General features: G+C 39.6%; 1 protein-coding gene across 1 annotated transcript in view; it reads left to right on the forward strand.

The window, feature by feature from the left end:
• Positions 1-17,005, forward strand: part of TMEM117 (transmembrane protein 117) — a gene marked incomplete at its 5' end in the record, with an annotated part of 533,004 nt that overhangs the window by 512,783 nt on the left and 3,216 nt on the right. The window contains one exon of the mRNA XM_082634707.1: positions 6,344-6,473. Coding sequence (XP_082490833.1) covers positions 6,344-6,473 — 130 coding nt within the window. The remainder of the gene's footprint in view (positions 1-6,343; positions 6,474-17,005) is intronic.

Consider the following 17,005-nt stretch of genomic DNA (forward strand, 5'->3'; position numbering starts at 1 on the left):
ACTGAAACCATTTCTTCTAAGATCAGGAGCAAGACAAGGTTGTCCATTCTCACCACTATTATTCAACATAGATTTGGAAGTTTTTGCCACGACAATCAGAGAAGAAAAATAAATAAAAGGAATCCAAATTGGAAAAGAAGAAGTAAAGCTGTCACCGTTTGCTGATGACATGATACTCTACATAGAGAATCCTAAAGATGCTACCAGAAAACTACTAGAGCTGATCAATGAATTTGGTAAAGTAGCAGGATACAAAATTAGTGCACAGAAATCTCTTGCATTCCTATGCACTAATGATGAAAAATCTGAAAGAGAAATTAAGGAAACACTCCCATTTACCATTGCAACAAAAAGAATCAAATACCTAGGAATAAACCTACCTAAGGAGACAAAAGACCTGCATGCAGAAAACTATAATACATTAATGAAAGAAATTAAAGATAATACAAACAGATGGAGAGATATACCATGTTCTTGGATTGGAAGAATCAACACTGTGAAAATGACTATACTATCCAAAGCAGTCTGCAGATTCAATGCAATCCCTATCAAACTACCACTGGCATTTTTCACAGAACTGGAACAAAAAATTTCACAATTTCTATGGAAACACAAGAGACCCTGAATAGCCAAAGCAATCTTGAGAAAGAAAAATGGAGCTGGAGGAATCAGGCTCCCAGACTTCAGACTACAGTACAAATGCTAAAGTAACCAAGACAGTATGGTACTGGCACAAAAACAGAAATATAGATCAATGAAACAGGATAGAAAGCCCAGAGATAATCCCATGCACATACTGTCACCTTATTTTTGATAAAGGAGACAAGAATATACAATGGGGAAAAGACAGCCTCTTCAATAACCGGTGCTGGGAAAACTGGACAGCTACATTTAAAAGAATGACAATAGAACACTGCCTAACACCATACACAAGAGTAAATTCAAAACGGATTAAAGACCTAAATATAAGACCAGACACTCTAAAACTCTTAAAGGAAAACATAGGCAGAACACTCTATGACATAAATCACAGCAAGATCCTTTTTGACCCACCTCCTAGAGAAATGGAAATAAAAACAAAAATAAACAAATGGGACCTAATGAAACTTAAAAGCTTTTGCATAGCAAAGGAAACCATAAACAAGATGAAAAGACAACCCTCAGAATGGGAGAAAGTATTTGCAAATGAAGCAACTGACAAAGGATTAATCTCCAAAATATACAAGCAGCATCTGCTGCTCAATATCACAAAAACAAACAACCCAATCCAAAAATGGGCAGAAGACCTAAACAGACTTTTCTCCAAAGAGGATATACAGATTGCCAACAAACACATGAAAGAATGCTCAACATCACTAATTATTCGAGAAATGCAAATCAAAACTTCAATGAGGTGTCACCTCACACCAGTCAGAATGGCCATCATCAAAAAATCTAGAAACAATAAATGCTGGAGAGGGTGTGGAGAAAAGGGAACCCTCTTGCACTCCTGGTGGGAACGTAAATTGATACAGCCACTATGGAGAACAGTATGGAGGTTCCTTAAAAAATTAAAAATAGAATTACCATATGACCCATCAATCCTGCTACTGGGCAGATACCCTGAGAAAACCATAATTCAAAAAGAGTCATGTACCACCATTTTTTTTGCAGGTCTATTTACAATAGTCAAGACATGGAAGCCACCTAAGTGTCCATCAACAACTGAATGGGTAAAGAAGATGTGGCACATATATACAATGGAATATTATTCAGCCATAAAAAGAAACAAAATTGATTTATTTGTAGTGAGGTGGATAGACCTAGAGTCTGTCATGCTGAGTGAAATAAGTCAGAAAGAGAAAAACAAATACTGTATACTAACACATATATATGGAATCTAAAAAAAATTTTTTAATGGTTTTGAAGGACCTAGGGGCAGGACAGGAATAAAGACGCAGACGTAGAGAATGGACTTGAGGACACGGAGCGGGGGAAGTGTAAGCTGGGACCAAATGAGAGTGGCATGGACATATATACACTACCAAATGTAAAATAGATAGCTAGTGGGAAGCAGCCGCATAGCACAGGGAGATCAGCTCGGTGCTTTGTGACCACCTAGAGGGGTGGGATAGGGAGGGTGGGAGGGAGACGCAAGAGGGAGGAAATATGGGGATATATGTATACGTATAGCTGATTCACTTTGTTATAAAGCAGAAACTAACACACTGTTATAAAGCAATTATACTCCAGTAAAAATGTTAAAAAAAAAAAAGTATGCAGAAGGAAAGGAAGCCATGGCTGTCATAACATGTACGTACAATCTGTGCATGAAACTACTATACATACATAGATTTCATGCCAAGAGAATCTCAGTAGTTACTAGTAATCTCCCGTTTGTCAAATCTCCCTGCTCAACAGTCTGATTGGAAACCAAGTATCCCGAGACAGTTGCTTAGTGGAGAAAAATTTATAGTTGGTCTTCTTGTTCAAATTAGGGTCAGATAAAATATGAGAACCTTCTGTGGTGGCAGGGAGGGATAGTTTAAAGCCCCTCATGGACCTGACTTTGTGTGAGACATGAGCAGGTGATGAGTGTCATCAGTGATTCTCTATTAGAACAGGTACAGCAGGTACAAATAACTCCAGTACTGAGTCAAAAACAAAAAGGGTTGTCACTTCATGGTTAGAGGCTGCGTGACCCAGCAGAAAGTATGTATTCTTTGGCCCGGGCTCTGCCACATGACAGCTACATCGTTTTGTGACAATTCAACCTTTGTGAGGCAAATTCTTCTCATCCGTAAAATGGGTTAATAATAGCAACATTTGGGGATGATTTTGTATGTAATGTAACTCTGTAGCTTAGGATGATGCTAGAACACTGCCAGTGCTCGATACTTTATACCGCAAGCATCCGCAGGTTTCCTTTAGCCTCTCATGTTGCTGGCTTACCAGCTCCCGCCTACACAGTAGCAGTGCCAGCCCCACCACACTGCAAGTCCCCCACTGTTATTTGTGTGTCGCCACAGTGTGACCCACAATTTGCTCCTATTCTTCTATCCTTCTTTGAAGCCACCTCATACATCTCTTTGAGAGAGGTGCCCTTCTCTATGGTCCCACTCCTGGTGCCCTCTGGGAGGACTCGTTTCTGACCCAAGTCCCATCAGGAACCTCAGGAGGCCAGTGCTGTGCCATGGATGAGGGCAGAAAGGAGAAGATGGCTGTTTTCCTTTTTCATCTGGACCTTGAGGCAGCCCTGGATGCAATCCTCCTGAAAACAGACCTATCTGCTTCCTCTGCTTCACTCTCAGGATAACCCTGACCTTGGAATCATGCTCGGAAATCAACCTTGCTTGCTGGCCTGTCTCTGTCTCTTCCATCTGTCTCCAGCAGTGTGCCAATTGCTGTCCAGGCATTGTCTCATCCTTGCAAGAAGCCTGTAAGATTGACAGATGAAGATGGGGATTCAGAATATCATCCTCTCTCCTCTTCTATCTCCTATAAATAAATACTTGGGGTATCACCACCCTCAGATGCCCCCATTAAGACGAGTCTAAAACATATTGCAAGTGGTAGCAATGGTTATTATTTTTTAAAGACTTTTTTGATGTGAACCATTTTTAAAGTCTTTATTGAATTTGTTACAATATTGCTTCTGTTTTATGTGTTGTTTTTTTGGTGGCGAGGCATGTGGGACCTTAGCTCCCTGACCAGGGATTGAACTCACATCCCCTGCACTGGAAGGTGAAGTTTTAACCACTGGCCCGCCAGGGAAGTCACAGCAATAATTATTATTATCATTCCATTCTAAGTCAAGGTCAAAGTTTATGCTGATTCAACAGTCTGCAGAAATATGCAGAGTAGGAACTGAACTACAGAAATCAGAGTACCAGGGAGAGAATGGGGGTAGGGAGTTAGAAGACTAAGGAAGACAGTTTTGAAAACCGAAATCTGGTCATTATAAAAAATAATGTATAAGGGGGGAATCTAAGAGAATTTACGTATCATCTCTTTTATTAGTTCTCTTTGTTTTTAATTTATTAGATGGCATAAGATACTTCTCTCACACTTTCCCCCAAAATCCCTGTCTTGATCCCTTCTTTAAAAAATAAAAGGACAAGTAATGCCATCTTCTAGATGAAGAGCAAGACTTTCTCTTCTCTTTCCCCTACATTCCATTTCCTTAATTCATCTTTCTATCTCCAAGTACAGGTGGGAAATAATTGAGGAACAATTTTGGGGGGAATGAAATTTTGATCCCTGTCTACAAGAAATCTCTAGAGATTACTTTCAAACTAAAATCGATTTCATACCCAGTAGAAAGCTTTCATTTCATGAAATGAAAAGTTAAATGATAACAGTCTAAGAACATCTTTCCAAAAGAAGGCACCCTAAGTACACTTGCCCAATTACTACCAAGAAATATTCTCTTCTTTTTTTTTTAACTTTTTTAAAAAAAATTGAAGTGTAGTTGATTTACAATGTTGTGTCAGTTTCAGGTGTACAGAAAAGTGATTCAGATATATATATAGAGAGAGATACAGATATAGGTGTTCTTTTTCAGGTTCTTTTCCATCATAGGTTATTACAAGGTAATGAATATAGTTCCCTGTGCTACACAGTAGGTCATTATTGTGTATCTATTTTATATAGATAATAGTATCTGTTAATCCTAAACTCCTCCTTAAACCAAGAAATAAGAGAGAGAATTTCTCTATTGATCATGCTCTGTGTTTTTTATCCAGGGCTAGTGAAAGATTCTCTGGTTACCATTGCCAAGCATAATTTTTTTGTGGCAGATGTCAGTTATATTTTAGTAAAAGACTAAATTTATTTACAATTCTCTTGCAAGAGTCTTTCAAGTAACATAGAAAGAACAAGATATTATCAGTGGGGGAAAAAAACAAAAACAAATGCACTTTAATAAAATGCAATCGTTCACAAGTATTAATACCGATCCATTTCCTACTAATATTTTAGATCAAAATGTTCCAAATTCATTCGGCTCCAATGCTTTGGGTTTTCTGAATTTCCAAAATTACATGTCTATTTGCTGCTGAAATCTGAAAAACCAGGAGAGGCGAGACCAACAAGAACTTTGCATACACACCAATAGAAAGGGATGATATTGCATCATTTTCTTCTTATATATTTATTTCTTATTAGTGGTTTAAAGTGATCCATAGATCAAGAAATTAATAGACATTGAAAACTTTCCTGGTTACCACCACTCACATACTCGCCTTTCCTTTAAGGTCTATTCTGCCTTAATCAGAATTTTTAGCAAAGAGGGGAGTGGAATGGACATGGAAACTCCTAAAGTGTTCATGCACACTATTATCAGCACACCTCTATTAGCTGCCTATATAGAAATCTTGGAAAAAATTAAGTTTTTTATATTGAGATAGCAGATTGAAATCTTAAATTAATATTTTGTTTATTATTTTTTCATATCCAAGTTTTAAAAAAATATTCTTTAAGTATAGGACTGTTAATTAGTGATCATTTCATTACTAGAAATAAAAATATGGATTCAGCTTAAAGGCTTCTTCATTATTTAGTGTATTTCTTCTTCACGTGCTACTTACGAACTTTAATTTGGTACCTCTATCCAAAAGCCAAGAGCAGATGAGACACCTAAAAATATCTTCATTTGCAACTGTTTTCCTTCTTTATGAGAAAGAGTCATCCCACCTGATTTTGCCTTGACAACAAGGAAATAACTAATGACAATTTGGGAATTAATTCACTGTTCATCTCGCAAGCTAGTATGTCAGGCCCTCCATCGTTTGGTTCAAATTGATGTTAAATTGCAAGAGGGCAGGACAGGAGTCTTTGGCATTTTTCCATTCCATATAGTTGCTAGCAGAGATGATTAATAAAGCTCCCTTGATGTGAATTAAGGAACTCGGTTAAGTGAATTAGATCCTATTTACTTTGTCTTCTTACACAAATATGCTGTTATAAGGTTCTTTTTTTTTTTAAGTAGTGGAACAAAATATAACTAAATTATCCCATATTTATAAAATATGGATCACTTCCTTCCTCTAAAAATTTAAGACCAGGTCTCCAGAAAGAAAGACAGAAACATGTATTGATGCACATCAAATCTACATTGGTTTCTTATTATCACATTAAAGGGACAATCTAAGGATATAAGTTATGACTTAATTTTGATTTTGTTTGCATACCACTACCTAATGTACATAAAACAACCATCACAGAACAAAACGGATACACCCAACAGCTGGCTGCATTTAAATGATTTTAAAATAAGTGCTTATGAAAAGTCAATTTTTGGTGTTTAGCTGCTTAGGAATGAAACAAATCACAGATATGTTTTCATGTTGATTTTCTCTGGCAGGACTGGGAATTCCCACATTTCATGGGAGACGTCGATGTAAATCTTCCCGGTTTGCACACACCTCACATGCAGTTCAAGATTCCTTTCTTCCAGAAGATCTTCAAGGAGGAATATCGTATTCACATAACAGGTATAATTTTGAACACAATTTGCTTGTCTCCTAGTTAGAGTCATGCTAGCTGCTATAAAAGGCAAAGCAAATGGTAACATTTTAGAGGCATACAGGAATATGGTTTTATTTTACTCACGTAACAGTGCAAGGCAGTTTCAGATCAGCAGGGGGCTGTGGACCATCATTCTGGGACTTAGATTCCTGGTGACTTTAACAATTTCAACTTCAACATCCAGTGGGCAAATGGGAATAATGAGAATGGGGAAAATGACTAAGAGGGTTTGCCTGTTTCTTAACCTCCTGGCCTGGAAATAAAACATGTCACCTCCACGCACATTCCATGGGGAATAACTAGTGAGATAGCCCCATGCAGAGTTGAGGAGAGCAGAGAGATATGGTCCCCCATTGGGCAGCCACTTGTGATGTCAGGTCTCATGTTCTAACCTAGGAGTATCAGAGATGAGTCATATCTTTGTTATGGATTTTTTGCTATCTCTGCCACACTCCATAGACCACTACACCTTGGTTTTGTTCATTAGGTGGGTTTCTTTTTCACAATATACAGCTCAGTATATTTTTTCATTATGAATACTCTTTATGCTTTGTTCTTCATTTGCTTCTGAGATCAAAACAGTGGTACCCTAGGGCTTCCCTGGTGGCGCAGTGGTTGAGAGTCCGCCTGCCGATGTCGGGGACACAGGTTCGTGCCCCGGTCCGGGAGGATCCCATGTGTCGCGGAGCAGCTGGGCCCATGAGCCATGGCCACTGAGCCTGTGCATCCGGAGCCTGTGCTCCGCAACGGGAGAGGCCACAACAGTGAGAGGCCCATGTACCGCAAAAAACAAAAACAAAAACAAAAGCCAAAAAAAACAGTGGTACCCTAGAGCTCCAATCAGACCATGTGCCTTTAGGGAGTTGGGCCGCTTCTCATTTGACTGAGTAAAACTTATTGCTGTGGCAGGGCTCATGTTTGTCTCAGGCGATTCTCTTGTGGATCCTCAGATTATTCCATTTTCAGATGTGTCCTGCTCTTGAAATAGCTCGAATATGACTTATTATAATTTTGTTTCATGACAACTCAGTCATTTTCATCTAAACAAGGCTTCCCAGAGCTTCGTTTTATACCTCTTTTTCTCTTTATAACAAGAAGCTGTCAGCTGAATGTTCACAAAGAGAGAATGGCATTAGTTCTCAAGCTGTTCAAATGCAGGTAATGAATGTGTGTGTGTTTTAAGGACAATGGCCTAAGATCCCACACCTGCTATAATAAAAACTGCTGAAGAAATCTGTGCTTACACGACCGTCTGTGCTGCCGAATAAAAATAGCCTGAGCACAGAAAACGTGAACATCTGAGTACTGCAAAAAAACCTTTGCTCAACTTGAAGCCTGTTTTTTGCTTTGAGCATGAGGCAACCTTCCTAAATTGGAGAATGAGCTCATGAATAGGGAAGATGCAGCAGGTTTCTTTTCCTATTCAAAATGAATGAGGCTCTTCCATTAAATTCACTGGGTAAATCAATCAATTTGAGTTCAGGTCACATAGTGTGGTTTCAGAGTCCCCACTTAATCTCGGCAGCATGCTACCCTCTCGGACTTCTAAAACAGCTATGACACACGTGGTATCATCATATCCCTTTGGGTGGGCTTTTGACGGGACCATCTGTTCTTGCTATCAGCTCTTGTCTCAGACCATCATGGCACTAATATTGTCTCTGACTGAATATCAGAAGCCCTATCAAAAATATACTGTTTGAGTGCAGAATATCAGGTTTAAAAAAGGGGGTAATGGAGGAAGATTCAGAAAATCCACTGGCCAGAAAGATAAATTAAGCTGTTAAAATATATTTAATTTCGGGCACTTTTGCATAGCTTTGTCGTATATGCTGTCATTTATAGACAGGGGCAGGGGTAGGTTTTGTGGTTCCCAAAGCTTACACAATTTGGAATGCTTTACTTAAGAATATGAATACAAAATTACAACTAAAACTTGTATTCAGTGTCTGGGAAGGGAGCCAGGCATACAGGAATCTCTGATGATTCAGCATCATTACTTTCAAGGTAAAGCCTCCTGTGCCTTTGAACTAAAACATTCATCCCACCAAGTATTATTTTCTAAAAATGTAAAAGGAGGAAAGGCTAGCTAAGTTTTTGCAATAGAGACTTCACATTAATAAAGTTTTCCAGAAGATGGAAATATATTATAATTAAGGCTTTGTGGTAGTATTTGCCAAATTATGCTGATTATCATATCATCCAGGAATTTTATAAATATACAGATTGTTGGGCCCCATTCCTAGTGGTCCCAACCCAGTAGGTCTGGGCAAAGGCCAAGGAATGGGACTTTTGTAAAGCTGCCCTGGGTGATGCTGACCATTGAGAACTGCTCCTTTCTGATTGAGAAGACACAGGTGAGGTCAGACTGTCTCCCTGAAAAGAGCCATGCAAATGATTGGGTATCTGGACCTACTAGGAAGGCTTTCGAGGATTCCGGGGCTTAAAGTCAAAATAAGATAGGATACATGTGGGGTTTGGGGTGAAGGGCTCCACCATAAACTTTTTTTTTTTTTTTTTGCGGTACATGGGCCTCTCACCGCTGTGGCCTCTCCCGTTGCGGAGCACAGGCTCCGGACGTGCAGGCTCAACAGCCATAGCTCGCTGGCCCAGCCACTCCGCGGCATGTGGGATCTTCCCGGACCGGGGCACGAACCCGTGTCTCCTGCATCGGCAGGCGGACGCCCAACCACTGCGCCACCAGGGAAGCCCCACCATTAACTATTTAAATCCAGTTTGTGGTAAGATGGTCATGTACTTCCCCAGATCCAAGATAAAAATTTCTAGGAAAAGGGTGACAGGTTTAGAGGCTGAAAAAAGAACTTTCCCCTCTTGTTTTGTTCTGTTGCTCTCTTTGTTCTGTGAGTTGGTGAAGAGGTTGCTGAAGCCACTCTGGAGTATCACCCATCTCCCCTGAAAGGTCTTTGACTTTATCTGATGTTATAAGATAGTTGTTTCTGGGCAAACCCAGGTAAAACCCCCAAAACACAGTGCTACGTGTTGTATTTTAACATGCTCAATAGTTAGTAGCCCACAAATTTCCAAGTGAACCACAAACGCTAGCTTGATAAGTTCCTTCAAGTTCTGCTTCTTTTGGTAAAGAGACCCTAATGCTTTCCTTGTTCAGCAAATCACCCCTGGGAGTATTAAGTGTGAAACCCTCTATATCCGTCTATGTTTCTCAAACTTTATGTGTATGAGAATCACCTGGAGAGCTTGTATAAAAGATCTATCAGCCACACACCCAGAGTCAGATGCCTGAGGTAGGAGGTGGAGCCCAGAATCTGCCATCCTCTTAAGCACCACCACTGATGCCTATGCAGGCAGTCAGAGAACCACACTTTGAGAAACACTGCTACTGAGAAACATTTTCTATAGTTAGAATTCCTCTCATCTCAGCTTTTATTTATTTTCTATGCACTTCTTAAAACAAAAGCCAAGGGGCAGAATGTAAATTCAATAGAAATGGGGTAGCCAATGAGAAAGGCACATGGTAGCAGCCTGGCAGGAGCTAGAAAGTTCAGAGCTGGGGCCAACAGAGGAGGTCCCAAAGCAGAGCATGACCGGGGAAAGGTCCAGAAGAAGCTGGAGCCAGGGCTAGGAAGGAATCCTTCAGACCTTCAGATAGCTCTGTCTATTGCTTTCTCTGTCTGTGTTTGTTTTGCAGCAGAAGAGCCTAGACAAGGATGGCTGGGGTTCTCCCAGGGTCAAGGATGGCCTCAACTATTATTTCTCTGTGATCTAGAAAAGATGTTCAGTGCATGCTGAGGCAATGGAATGTAAAGACTTGGTGCATAGGTTCCAGCCCTGCTACTAACTGGTGGCAGGGCCCTTGTCAAGCTCTTTAACCTCTTAGAGGTTCAGTTTTCTCATCTGTTAAATGGGGACAGTAATGGTACTTATCCCATAGGATTGCAGTGAGAATGAAATTAATTAATATGTACAAGGCACTTAAAACACTGCCTGCCATGAAGTAAGCACTCAATAAACTCTCAGTATTTTTACCTAAAGCTTTTCCTTTCATCCCTCCAGAATCTGGCTTTCCTATTTAATTCACAAACATTAGGTAGCCTGAGAGAGGGCTCTCAAATTATTTTTCCACTATTCTGAGTTCTTTCCTGTTATTTACTGTTCTGAGTCCTCAAGAAACAGAAATCTAAGAATAAAAAAAAAATCTCTCTCCCAATGATATGCTCTGTATGTAGAGGGTTATCTGACACTGATGAGTTCCCATTGACATTTTAAAAGCCTTTAGGATTTGAGTATTTTTTAATCCTGATTCCTGGCTAGTTTTATTTATGAATGTCAGAAATAACTTGAATTGTTGCATCTGTTTAGCTCATCCGGATCCCCCTTGACAGATGGTTTGCTGCAGTATGTATGAGCTTTCAGTTTATAAGCTGGGCTACAGCTTATAAAAAATAAATCATCTCTATCCAAGGGTGTGTTAAAATATTTTTTTCTGGGAATTTTGACTTCAGTAATAAAGGGGATAAATGGTTAGTGATTCGGTCATGGTGCTTTTAGCCCAAGTCCATTGTTCTTCTCCTAAAAGTAAGTGCTAAATGCAACTGTGTAAATATCTCTTTTGCCCTCTTCCCTTTTACCTATAAGGTGAGTGCAAAGATGGATTCAAAATGTGATGTACTAAGTCTCAAGAGAGGAATGGCCTCTCAATTTAGTCTTGGAAGCTCCTATGAGTCCTATTAATGCCAATCCCGGTGGAAGCTCTGCCATCTGTCATCCCAGCCAGACAAAGGAAGTGTCCCATTGGTGGCCATCATCTGAGTAAATTAGGAGAGGGTTGGGGGAAAGGCCAGAAGGAAGGCCTGTGCATCTGTGAGGAGAGAATTCACACTGCTGGCACGATGATACCCATGGGAAGCCTTTCGGCAAAAATGGAAAATGTAGAAGTAAACAAGCCTCTGTAGGTCTGTGTTCTATTTCAGTTTCCTGAGATGCGTGAGGGCACAGGTGCTTTACAATGGTGAGAATGTGGAAAATAATGCTGAAACCCCCTTCATTTTATTTCCATAGGTGCCTGATTTCTGGCAAATGAGCTCCCAAAGATTGTTTTTTAAAAGAGCTCTCCTGTGTCAAATATATCATGGAAAGTGCTGGCGAGGGCAGGCCAGTGGTCCATCCAGCAGAATATTCTGTCTGGCAAAATTAGCAAGGGACTTGTTGTAGGGAAATACAATTCATCCCCTTCACCATGACAGTCCCCAGTGATCGTGAATTTATCCAAAGTACACAAGGATCTCTTGCTATTCTCTCAGTTCTGAATTTTTCTAAATCTTTCCTGCAGCAATTTCCATTTTCAACACATTTGTGAAGCTCTAGGAGTTTACTATGTAAGTAAACTATGTTTACTTCTACATAAAGCAGCAATCCCTTTTATTTGTCCCAAACTCATCTTCTTCAAGGCCATGGTTGCTTTACCCACTGCCTGTCAGTCCTTGCTGTCCCTAAGCTGGTCTGTCCTGTCCAGGCTGAGGTGTTCTGGGTTCACTTATGCATAGATGAGGATTTTTGTAATAAAACTCAAGTGATTTTCAGGAATTTGTCTTTACATCCAGAAGAAAGACTGGAAATATATAATTAATCATAATCTTTGAGACAAATATTTTGTTTTTCCCAATTTTCCAGATTTTATCTTATTTTTATCTTAATTTTATTTTATTTTAGCAGTATCCTGGAATTCACCAGATCATGGCGACACGTGTATTTGACTTGAAAGACTAGAACTTCACTCCTCGAAATTTTTCTGGACACAGTATCTCAGACATTTACCTAATGATTAGTGGACATTTTCTGAGTTAACCTGTGTCTAAAACTAAGCTAAGATCTAGGGAATACAGAAATGAGTGGCACAGTTCCCAATCTCAAGAAAGTCAGAGTTTGAGGGTCATCTAATTCAGTATAACTGCATGGCCTTTTCTTTCACATTTTATCACCACAAGTTTCTACCTTTATTCATCATATTGTATTATGTCCTAAAGGAGTAGTCTCCCACTTACTGAAATGACAATGACAAGAGAGGTACTTTGAGAAGCTGTATTCATTTGCTTTTAAGTCTTAAGGAGATTTTTTTTTTTTTTTTTTGCGGTACGCAGGCCTCTCACTGTTGTGGCCTCTCCCTTTGCGGGGCACAGGCTCCGGACGTGCAGACTCAGCAGCCATGGCTCACAGCCCCAGCCGCTCCATGGCATGTGGGATCTTCCCGGACCGGGGCACGAACCCGTGTCCCCTGCATCGGCAGGCGGACTCTCAACCACTGCGCCACCAGGGAAGCCCTTAAGGAGATAATTTATTAACTCAAGTAACTCTCATTAGTTCGTCAATTATTTAGTAATTATCTTCAATTTGCTAAATGGTCTCCTCATGGCTCAAGCACTTAATGTGGTTTCTAGATATCCCTAAAATACCTAGGGGGACTTAAAGAGATGCTAACTCAGTGAACACTGTTTTCACTGATCATGTCTGGAATGAGAAGACATTGAATACGGCCAAGAAGCCTGTTACACTAAACTGTTATTTATTTAATTATCCGAACGTCGTCTTCTTCAAGGCCATGGTTTCCTGCTATCCCATAATGGATACTAAATGGCTCTGTGGAGTATGACCACTGGACACAGGAGTCTGGCTTAGTGGTGACACCCACTTGGTATAGAGGGTGCTCACAGCACAGCTCAACCTCAATGCTGACTGGCAACCCTACTGAGTAAAAGATTTTTCAAAATACTATAATTGCATATTTGAATCATGAAAGGTTCATTATATGGTGGAAATATCAGCACTTATAGCTTTTTCCCTTAGTTGAAAAAATAGCACTTTCCCCCAAACTGTTGTCATTTCCTATGCTGAGTGAGGGTGATATTTAATGAAGAATTCTTTTAAAATTAACTAGCCCAGGATTCTATAAACTCCCACAAAGTAAAATGATAAAACTACCACTGTAATATCTTTTTTTTTTTTTTTTTTTTTTGCATTACGTGGGCTTCTCACTGCTGTGGCCTCTCCCGTTGCGGAGCACAGGCTCTGGACGTGCAGGCCCAACAGCCATGGCTCACGGGCCTAGCCGCTCCGCGGCATGTGGGATCTTCCCAGACCGGGGCACGAACCCGTGTCCCCTGCATCGGCAGGCGGACTCTCAACCACTGCGCCACCAGGGAAGCCCCTGTAATATCATTTTTGACAATCAGTAAGATTCATTAAAAGCACAAAACACAAAAAAGAGGTAATGCCACCAACACCATGCAGGGATTTCTCATTAAAAGAGACAGTGAGGTATTTTGAGAAGGAGATTAATAGAAATAATGTATGGATTATTACCCTTCCTCCTTGCTGATTTACATTATGCTATGTAGTTGAAACCACAGGGGAAAATGCAAAATCTCTCATGTGATAAATGCCGAAATACCAAACCTCTCGTTATGGTTGATTGTCAGTTTACAACAACACACATGGAAAAATGACAGTAGAAGCACTTCTAGTCTTTTCTTTTTTGTGTCTTATATCTTGTCATGTGTGTCATTTCAGGGACTCAAATTTATCTTTTTATGGTAAACTGCGTTTCTCAGAATATACAATCTTTTTTTAAGGAAAGCTTTCTCCATCTGAAAATTGTGTATTGCATCTGTTTTGCTCTAATGGTGAGAATTTTCTGGCCCATCATAAAACACTGAGGTTTAGGTGATGTTTATTTCACAGAATCATCAAAGAGACTTTCAGGACAGGGAAGAAATCTTAAGGATCATATAGCTCAACTCCTTCACTTTATAGACAAGAACACTAAGGTTGACTTGTCCCACCTGATTTTGCTTTCTAGTTTGCTGCACCTCATAAAACTGGTTTTTGTAAAGAGGAGAGAGTATTACCAAAGTAATAAAACACTGTATAGGAAAATGGAATAATGGATGATAGAGAAAGATGAACATCCTTCCTTGTACAAATGGATAAATGGACCAGAAGTTATGTCAGGTGGGCAGGAAACAAACAAAAAGTAAGAAGAGCCATTTCTTCTATATTTTCAGCTGTTCCAAGTTTCGACTGAGTGGCTACAGCAGTCGGGGGAAGGACAATGCTACCTTCACAGAGGAGAAAAGGAAATAAATCAATAGGGATCCTGCTTCAGTTGATTCTCTCCTCTCTGCACTTCCCCACCCCCCAACACGATCTGTCTGCAGGGGAGGGAAGAATCTATCTGCTTCCAAATTTGTGTGTATAAAAGACCTTGTCTCTGGACTAATACTACTGCAAGCTGTAGACAAATTACAATTGCTAAGGATTTTTAACAAGTTAAATATGGTGATTCACAAAGCATATTTACATATAGCTATACACTGGATCCTCTTGGATAATTAGTCCAGTGATATCTACCCAGTAATGTCAGTGCTCAGTAATTTATTCTGTTTTATCCAAACTGAAACATTTAGGATATATCTTTGTTACAAATCCTTACACACTCTTCTCTCTCTCTTTTCCATCACTAAGATCTCGTATGAACTGGATGGAAGAAATAGAAGGAAGAAATGGCAGAAATAACGCTACCCTACGTTTTTGGCAAACAATACATTTCAGAGAACTTTTAAATATAACCTCTCATTTTATCCTCACAATGATCCTTTGAAGTGGTTATGTTGGTATTATTCTCCATTTCATAGAACAAAAAATTGAATAGTTAATAAGTAGAAGGATTTGGGGGAAGAGGACAGAATCATAGAACTGGGAGGCATCTAGTTCTGTTTCCTCAATTTGAAAATAAAATTGCTGAGATCTGGAGAGGTTAAACAAGTTACCCAAGGTTGCATTATTTAAGATGAGTATTAGATCTCCATCTGCTGGTGTCCAGCCTGCAGTTTTTGTCACTATGGTACTCTCTCTCACAAATCAGTAAAGATGTGTTAGAGCAGGGTGATGGTATCCATGTCAGGCAACACATTCTTAATGTGTGTCTCCTTCATCCTATCTAAATATTCAGACACCAGGTCATGTGAGAAACAACATAACGTGACCCTTTTGTGTGACAGTTTAGTGGTCAAACTGACCCAGCACCATTCAACTTGGGTAGAGAAAATAATTTGAAAAAATGGAAAAAAGCTCCTTCTATCCTCAGGGTTCTTTCAGTTTGATCGCTGTACATTCACTACCACTTTTATTCTCTGATTTTATTTTTTTTCCTTTGACTATTAAACATTCCCTGAGCATCTTCTCCCCACCAGGAAAGCACCCTTCTCCAAACTCCATGAGCATTCTTCTTTTTCCTCGCTGATTCCGTGATGCTGCTTATGTTCAGTTTCTGGCTTCATTACCCTGGAAACAGGACCCTTTATGAAGGACTGCTCTGTTCATGAGTTTATAAAAGTGACCAAGAGAGGTTACATATTTTTACAAGGGACCTTTATGAGTCAAGAAGGTGATGGTCAGTCACACAAGTCCAAGGACCTCTTCCCCTCACCATCCAGTCTGGCTTCATAACCCATGTAGTTTACAACAAGGGAATAAGTATGGATCTTCTACAACAAAGAAGCATCCAAAACCCCTCTCCCAACTGCTTGTATCACAGAAGCTACAAATTAGTGCCTCCGAGATACTGAATGATAATCCCTGAACTTTTATATATCACCTGTCTCTCATTCTGGTTGGCCTTTTTTTCCTATGATATTCTCCATTCTTCCCCTTTTCTCTCCCCTCGGGCCCTCTCTTCCACGTTACCTGATCTTTTTCTGTATGTTATTCTATCTGCAGCATAATAAAAGCATATACTAGAAAGAAACATAACATTTTCCAAACTGTTCCCTGTCTTGCTTTTCTTTCTGGGACCACATGAATTGCTATTTCCTTCAAAATCTTTCCTGCAGAAATTAGCCCTCAGTTTTTATTCCATTTTCTCAACATCTGCAGCATTAATGGTTTGTATCACTCCTTTGGCACCTCTTAAATGTGGCCTCTTATTATTTATCTGTTGATGTCTCTATCCTATTTCCCCCATAAGATGATAAGTTCCTTCCTAGAAGGCAGTAGCATATGTCTTCAGCATCTACTAAGGTACCCTCCACAGAGTCTGTTCTGAGCACAATAAATGTTTGGTAATGATGCTCAGCTTGGTATTTGAATTTCTCTGGCTTGAGCTTTCTTAATTTGTTTTATGGTTGATTCTGTTTTTGTTTTGAAGATTCAAGAGGGCAGGAGTGGTTTGAACTTAACAGTACCAGATGTTATAAACATTTTATCATATCTGGAAACGTTTCCAATGTTCTATCTTACTTTGCAGTTTGGGTGTGCCAAATAAATCATTCAGGCAAGAGCTTCCATTACAAATATTATAAACCCTATATAGTTGAATGATTTCAGGACAGGCAGAGTTATAATTTCCCTTCATATGATTTATATAAATTCTCTTCATAGAGAAGAAGTTGCACCTTCCCATGCAAATGAAGACATTATCATGACTTAGGCAAGGCTTTAATGATAATAATAGTAACAACTACTGAGT

Source organism: Mesoplodon mirus, assembly GCF_964341445.2.
Source record: "Mesoplodon mirus genome assembly, chromosome: 11".
Taxonomy (NCBI): domain Eukaryota; kingdom Metazoa; phylum Chordata; class Mammalia; order Artiodactyla; family Ziphiidae; genus Mesoplodon; species Mesoplodon mirus.